This window comes from Poecilia latipinna, unplaced genomic scaffold (assembly GCF_001443285.1).
Source record: "Poecilia latipinna isolate Pla-1442-1.1 unplaced genomic scaffold, P_latipinna-1.0 Scaffold857, whole genome shotgun sequence".
Classification (NCBI taxonomy): domain Eukaryota; kingdom Metazoa; phylum Chordata; class Actinopteri; order Cyprinodontiformes; family Poeciliidae; genus Poecilia; species Poecilia latipinna.
Genome location: NW_015113473.1, coordinates 153,747 through 162,164, shown reverse-complemented (window position 1 = coordinate 162,164; position 8,418 = coordinate 153,747). Strand labels below are relative to the sequence as shown.

General features: G+C 44.6%; 1 protein-coding gene across 1 annotated transcript in view; it reads right to left on the bottom strand.

The window, feature by feature from the left end:
- ches1 (checkpoint suppressor 1) overlaps window positions 1-8,418 on the bottom strand; it is a 90,923-nt gene that overhangs the window by 49,864 nt on the left and 32,641 nt on the right. Inside the window, exon 2 of the mRNA XM_015048033.1 lies at window positions 562-1,161. Within this exon, the coding sequence (XP_014903519.1) occupies window positions 562-1,143 (582 nt within the window). The 5' untranslated portion in view covers window positions 1,144-1,161. The remainder of the gene's footprint in view (window positions 1-561; window positions 1,162-8,418) is intronic.

Below are 8,418 nucleotides of genomic sequence, written 5' to 3'. Positions count from 1 at the left end.
GAAATCCAAATAAAACATGTAAAAGTTTGATGTAACGTGACAATATGTTGAAATGTTTAAGAATTATGAATACTTTTCAAACATAATAATGATATTATGCCACTGCATATGACTTTTTAGATCTGCATAGAAAACCAATCAGACAGCTGCGTCTGTTTCTGAAAGCTGCTGATCGAGTTCTGACTAAAACCAGGAAGAAAAAACACATCACCCCAGTTCTAATGTCCATGTTTGTTGCATGACTGGTTACTGTAATATGTTTTTATGTTAGAAAGCATTTTGAACTGTTGCTGAAATGTGCTATAAATATAAGCTCCACTATTCCGAAAATTTGTTTGCATCTCATTTCAGTGTATTTGGAACATTTCCGCTCACTTTCCCAACATATTTACAAATACTGTCTGTCTACTTTTACAAAAAAACTATTTCACACAATTGATCTGAGAAGTCACCTGGAACTTCAAAACCTTCACATCATTTTAGTTCACTTGATTAAAACCCAATAAACACACCTAAGGTTTTAACCTGGACCTGTGTATGAAGAGTTGTTGATTTCTTTACCTGACTGCGATCTTTGTCCACCTTCTTGAAACACTTGTTGAGCGACAGATTGTGCCGCACCGAGTTCTTCCAACCCGTCGGAGCGTTCGCAAAGTAAGGGAAGTGCTCCAGAATCCAGCCGTAGATGTCCTTCACCGGCAGCCGCTTGTTGGGCGCGTCCTCGATGGCCATGAAGATCAGGCAGCTGAAGGAGTACGGCGGTTTCCGGTTGGCCCCCGCCGCCAGGTCATACGCCGAGTGCGCGTCGCCGAGCAACACGTCGTCCGGGGACGGCGACGAGGAGGAAGGCGAGCGTGGGTGCTGACTGTCGGGATCCTGCAGAGGGGAGACGCTACGCAGCCCGGAGTGGCTGAAGCTGTTGAGGAGGTCGGTGCTCTCGTGGAGCCAGGAGAGGCTGGTGAGCTCCTCGTCCTCGGCTTTGGAGAAGGAGGCGGACAGGGAGAGCGAGAGGTCGGCCGCCTCGGCCTCGGACGCCGCAGTGGCGGGGTCCCCCTGCCGGTAGGGCGGGCTCATGCCCTGCGAAGCGCTGGCCCCGCTGCTGGGGCTCTGGGCCTTCTTACTGGGGGGCATGGTGGGTCCCATCCAGCCCAGGGCTCACTCCTGCAAAGCGACAAAGGTGGAAGGAAACAGAAAGAGTAGAAAAAAGGTCAGCTTGTCGGTGTTTTATTAAGCCTTCCCTTTCGCTAAAAGTCAAAAAGGAGATTTTGACTCCTTTTGCAATTAGGCAGAATTACATCTGAGAGGGAAAATCTGCATCATCATCTCCCTCCGAGGCCTTCCGTCTAATTCCGACTGGTGTGGCAAATTTAGTGCTTCAGCGGCTGAGGAAATCTTTCCTTGTACAACCACCCCTCTAATTACCAGTGTAACAGCACAGTATTGACATTACACGGGGTTGCTGTCATAACACGTGAAAACAGTTAAAGGTCTAATGGTTGCAGGGGCCTCAGAAACTGTGCCGGTGATTTAACATCTCTGCAGCACGAGAAAATATAATTGTCAGGGGTTGGCGCGATAATTGAGAGCAGAAAAGAAACCCTTCTTAAATTCCTGGATTTTACAACATCAGGAACGGCGTCCAAATGATGAGACTTAGTTCCACAGCGGGATATCTGTGACGAGACATGATCGTGATCGGGGGTAATTTACCAAGAAAAGAAACAAATTAAAGTGTGAGTTCAAATCCATCCCTGCTCCAATCAGACCATTATCCTGCCAGCATAAGAGCAATGCTGAGCTCGTTACACGCAGGCAGAGCGCGGTAATTGAAGGGGAACGGGCCCGAGCGTCACACCACAATCAGAAGAAGGCGCGCAACTGGGCCTTTGATTGTCCTCTAGCGCAGACAGCTGTGGGAAGGCGCCCGGCAGCAACTCCAGCTAAAACCTAATCTGCTCTGCCCGCTCGGAGCCTGAGAACAGAGACACACACACACACACACACGCGTCCACGCATAAAGCAACACCCACGCAAACATGAATGAAAGCTAAAGCGCATACACTGTAAAAAGGAGTTTTGCCTGGCATTCAATTTAAACAATGAAATATTCATGTTGTAATCAAGGATAGTAGTTTGTAACTGTGAATTTCAATACTGGTTTAATTCAAAGTATTGGCTTTCTTTAGATCTCAAACATCAGTCCTTCTAGATTAGTGGAGGATAAAAACTGGATGCAACTTCTCCGCGTTTAGTTCTGACGATTAATTGAGTAATAAAATGTTTTTAAAAGAGTACTATATTGGTCAATACTGTCAAAACAGCAGTATTAATATCAGATCTCAACAAAGTCCCAAATTTTCTGTTGCACTAATAGCTCACTTTTTAAGTTGACCTGGACAAAAATGATACAAAAAGTTAACGTGACATCTTTGAGTCACATTTTATCATGTTTTTCTTACGCAGACTGGATGTGAAGTAAATCAGGACGCAACAATTTCAGACGTTGTCAACTGTAACTATTGTTTCAACAATTTAAAAACAAACAGCTGTGCACACAGCAATAAATAGCTAACTGTTGACTGTATGCAGTTTTTATGACTTCTTACTCGTTTTTTTTATGATGTAAGAGCACTTTGAACTGCCTTGTTTGCTGAAACGTGTTATGCAAATACACTTGACTTATCGATTAATAAATAATCTCCTCACTTGTAAAATAATAGGGGATGTTTGCAGTAGATGCAGCAGAAGATGCTTCACGCAGTGGAAGTTAAGATGTCACTGAGAAACTCCAAAACAGCTGATGTAGACAGATGCAACTTTCTTAATTAAAGACATGTTGGTGTGGTAATAATAAATGTATTTATTTTCCACAGCTGAACCGTCTGCATGGTTCCTACATTTGAACCCTAAGCAGAGAAGCGCTGACAACTTAAGCAAGTAGATCAAATGTATTACAGAAACACAGATAGAGACCGACCCATTATTTGGGTTGAATTCTACCAGTTTGTTTTATCAGTGCATGGATGTACACAGGGATAGCCACACAGCAGCACCATTAGGACATGAGGATTAAGCCTTGATATGTTCTGGCCTCTCTCTGTATGCTGCGATCGCTCTCTAATCCAAGGTGATCATCGGCCGATCTGTCCCCCCTCACTCTGCGCCGCTGACTGACAGCTGTCACCCACGGCGACCGGCCGCAGCGTGACAACTGTCAGCGCGCCACAGCTCCGGCTGCCGCGTCGCCATGGCGACAGAGCAAAACAACTCATCTCCACTCTCGTCTGCCTTTTTTTTTCTTCTTTCTTCCTGTCCTTCCTCCTCCCCTCATATGTGTCTGCTCCTCTTCCACCTATCTTCCGTTTTTCACACTTTTATCAGCACAGATAGCTGCTTAGCGGTGTTGACAGGCCATCGTGGAAGGACTGAGCTAAATATAGAGCTGTGATGCACAGCCGCCGCATATAGCCGGGGCCGGCCCGCAGTCACTCACCCCTCCGCTCCGCTGCTTCCCCGCCGTCTCCACGGCGAAGGGAAAACGCTTAGCAGGAGTTGGTGTGGCTCTTTGATCTCGCTCGTCTCTCCTTCCTCCTCCCCCCTCCTCCTCCTCTTCGTTTCGCCTCTCCCGCTGTCTGACAAGCGCACGCGCTCATTCAACAAGCTGTACCTGTCTTGAGGTACGCCGTTGTTGCACCAATATTGACATTGAGCATAATGAATTCAAATTGGGGGCCCGGTGACGATATGGCACCGGAGCTGAAAATAGTGAGCGGGCAAATCAAAGCAATGGGCGAGGTGGAAGAGGGGGGCGTTTGATAGGCTTTTCAAGTTGTGGGTGTGAGTGTGTGTGTGTGTGTGTGTGTGTGTGTGTGTTGATGCCTGTTTCTGACAGGCTTGTCGGGGTGGTGTGTTTGTGACTGTGTTTGTCTTGAGGAGGAAGAAAGGACATCGCAGTGACATTGTTCCTGGTAGGAGTCCACCGGAATGCAGAGATGCCTCTGATGCTCTCTTTCTCTCCCGTCTCCTCTTCCTCCTCCTTGTTATGTTGCCATAGCGGCAAGGGGGCCATGAAACATTACGGCTGACAGTAAAGTCATCTCATTTTACTGTTGCTATGACAACAAACTCCTCACTATTGGTTGGGGCCACTGTGAGCTGCCGCCCAAGCCTCGTGCCTGAGCTTCTGCATGTTTGTGTGTAGATATGTGTGTGCGTGTGTGTGTGTGTGTGCCACAGAGTCTCCCATGGGCTCTCATAAAGCTTAACACACTTGCTCAGCTCTAAACAAACTTCCATGCAACTTCTACAGTGGCCCCCGAGGAGCCACTGCTAAAGGACAAATGCAGATATCGCTCAAGTTCAGACTAAATGATGCTTGCTGTGGTGTGCCTGCGTGTGCAACAGAGTGTGTGTGTGTGAGTTAGGAGCATCCTCACATTTGTTTGACAGATGGGACTCTGCTGTTCTCTCTGTCTTCCTCATTCTCTGGATCTCTCTTGTGTTTGCGTGCTTTGTTTTGATTTGTGTTCGTCTCTTTTTGGCGTGTCCACATTAGTTTTTTTTTTTTTCCCCTCCCTCTCTCCCATCGCTTTTCCCCGGTTTTGCATAGACGCGCGCACCGGACTACAAAAGCATCCGCAGTCTGATCTGTTGGTCACACTCTTCTTGTGAAACTCGGAGCAAACCAGCATAATTTGAAGCAGCCGAAGTCAGTACAGCACGTCTTTTCTCTCTCTGTGACCCTGGCACCACGCTGCTTCTGTTTGCACTCTGCACCCTGAGCGTACGGACTTTAAAAGACACCATTCATTTACAATAAGTGGCTTTCTCCGCTGGAAACGCCACTCACTTAAATCAGACTGTTGTTGTTATTACTGTACCACCGGTGCGTGTACAGTAGGTTCTTGGAGAGCTTCAGCAGTATTGCCGCAGATGTTAAAATAATGAGTGGATTAAAAGAAATTAAAGCTAATGTGTGAATGGGGATTATTCAGAGAAAGCCTTGGATTCATCGTGTCAGTTATGAGTAGGGATGATCGATATATCGGCATCTTCCTGGTGGTAGCTATTTTTAACATATAGATATCAGTCTGATAGGTGTAACTGGGCCAATGTGAAGAACCGATGTTTATTTCAGTATCGTCACTGTTTGAGTTTCTGAAGGGGTAGGATGTTGGACATGTGACCAAACATATTGATGATCAAACATCAATATGTTTGATCATATTGAGCTAAATTTGTATCCCTAATTACGATTACTAATGTAAAAGTATACTGAAGTTGTTGTACTCTTACTTGAGTACAACTTCTGAGTACTCTACACCTCTGATAAGATATTTTTCTAAACATTCCTGACAGTTTCCATTATTTTATTTTATTTTTCATTATTTTCAATTTCTCCAAATTCCTTTGCATTAAAATTGATGCGTTGTATAAGTTACATTTTTCTCATGAGAGTTTTCTGATGTAGTAGAATAAAGTATTTTTATCATTACTTTTTCCTTGGTAGTTTCTAATGTTATTAACTATTCAGACAGTGAAAGGCCAAGGTTTTCTGCCACTCGAGGTGAGCCCAACAAACGGGACGCGACGATGACAGCGACAAAAGTTTAACATGTTTCTACTTTCTCGTGTACGAGCTCAAAATTTCACATGCGCAAACTTTGCCGGTTGCATAAGTTAAATAGCGAATGAATGGAAAATGTGTGACATCACTTCCTGGGTCAAGACCTTTAGTCCTCAAGATAGAAAACTTTAAAGGTTTTAGACTAATAAATTATTATTAAATTTGATCACTTAAGTTTGAATTTGTCTGCAAAATGGCTTAATTTATTGCATCAGTAGAAGTCTGAGAGTGTTGTTGCTACAAAGTGACTGAAAAGACTTTTTTAGACAGCCTGTTTAAAAGCTACTTCTATCAAATTTTTAAGGTTGATTAATCAAAAAACAAAATACAACAAAAAAAAAAAACAAATACCATTTTTTCCCTCCATATTTCCCTTGGGTGCTTCTTCTATTAGTCAGAATGACTAATAGAAATCCAAAACGCTTGTAGATTCTAAAGTTGACCAAACTGAGGCTGACATCATGGAATCATGAGAGCTATCTAATTGGAATGCTGTCTGTGACCTCGGTGTACCTCGGCTGACCTGCGGTCCGCTCCGGCCCTCTGAAGTCCTTACGGCTGGAAGCCGGGGGGCTGGCGGTGTTTACACGAGTGGAAAAAGGTTAATAAACTCCTCTGAGAGCAGACAAGGTGTAAGCTAATTCATGTGCTCTAATTGACAGCGTAATCATCTTATGCCGCATTCGAGCTCTCGCAGATACTTGTCTAGATCACAAGCCATATTTACGTAATCCTCCGAAGATCTCCAATCCCTCTTGGCAGCTCCCCCCCGCCCCCTCCTGTCAGACCTACAGGCATTTCTTTCGAGAGCCGATGCCAGAGGAAACGTTCCAGCAACGTCCTTCATTTCATTTCACCCGTTCCGAGAGCAGCTGCGCCATTAGCAAAAATAAGCGACTTTCAGCAAAAAACCACCAAGTCATCAAGTCACAGGAAACCCCCCGATCCCCACCACAAAAAGACCCACATCAATGAAGAAATATTAAAATACAACCCAGTTTGGCTTGTGACACGCTGTCAGCAGCTCATTTATACTTAACTCCGGGCCTCCGAGGACTAAAGCAACCATTAGAACTTTGTCAGGTTGATTGCAGCTAGTGACATATGTTGCGTGACACATCCTCGTGCACCCCACTTTCCTGTCAGTCTTCACTCTACGCCACAATAAAGCCGGTGCCATGAAAATAATCCCCCACCCCTCTACCCCGTGAATGGAGTAGTAATAGTAGTGTAGGAGATAGCAGCGGAGAATGGAATAGTGGCTGGTAGGAGTTATTACTTGCAGAGGCGTGAGCTGAACCTTGTGGCTCCTCTGGCCACAGTGATAAAGCAGAGAGTCAGATGCACCGAGGCAAAACTAATCTGGAGTTTTGATGACAAAAGGACGACCTTTATCCTTCCTTCACACAGACCGGATGGACAGAAGGGAAATGGGGGAAAAGGGAGACGGACAGAGAGAAACGGGGGGAGGGAAGAGGGAATGAGAAGTCTCTAAGAGACTGGAAAATAATAACTTCGGCTACATATATGTCAGCATGGCTTGCAGGAAGCCTTGTGAAGTTCTCCGTTTCCGAGCTGCGGAATTAGATCTTTCCCTGGCGACAAATATCAGGGTTTCCAGGGGGCTTTGAGGAAGCGGTCACATCCTATTGGTTCTGGACTGCGTCTTATTTTTTCTGTCGTCTGCAGCAGCCGAGAGTTCTGGAATGGAGGTCAGGGTCGGGGTGTCCCTGAGGAGCGCTCCTGACCCCCAGTGTCTGGGCTGTACTCTGTGCTGCCGGGCAGCTAACAGCAGCCGCGCACACATAGATGGGAACACATTCAGTGGACATCGGTTCAGCACATTTAGTATTATTGCTCTTTGTGTTATCCCCCCCACCCCAAGTAAAATCCCAGTAACAAAAAAGTATCAGAACACAGTGGCGGAGGGATCATGCCTCAGGGAATGTGTGCCTATGTCTCTATAAAAACTCGGACTGTTTCTGAAACTCTACATTCAGGAAGTCGTCACAACATTCCTCCCATATTAAGTAACTCAGTAACTTGTATAATGAGTGCAGCAGATGTGCAGTTCCACCAGGTGTTTGCTAATTTCTGCTGGCTAGTCTGAAGGAGCTGAGTGGGGGAGTTGTTGGGGTAAGGCTGCTCTATGAGTTGGAAGCTTAGAAGCTTGGAAACGGCATTTATGAGGAGGAGCTCTGGCTAGAAGGCGGGCTAGGTCCACCCAGGTGTTTTGCACAGCTGAATGGTTGCTATGGGAAATGATTAAAGGATTTCTTAAACGTGCATGAAAGAATTAAGGGAACACTCCAAAATTATTACTTTGTTCTCTGAATATTACAAACTTATTCTGGTAATATTAACGCTTAATTCTCAGATTACTTTGACTTGTTTTACTACAACTGTATTCTTATAACTTTGACTAGGACTTCATTCTCGGAATTAAAAAAAACATTAAAATCATAGCCTGACTAATATGCTGTCATAAAGTTGACCTGAATTGAAAGTCTAAATGACAGAAGTTTTAAAACACACTTGTCAAACAACACCGCTCCTAACTATGGAAACACAAAGCTTGCATTGGCGGAAAAACAAAAAAATCCAGATTTTTCCAAAAATGCCATTTTCAAAAACTAAAAATTTTAATAATTGATAAAAAAAACAAATAATAATCATGTACAGCCCAGCCAGCCTTAGCGGAATATAAATGCACACCACACTTTTCAGATTTTTATTTGTGTAAAGAGAATCATTTGTCTATAAAAAAAAAAAAAAAAAAAAAAAAAACTTCT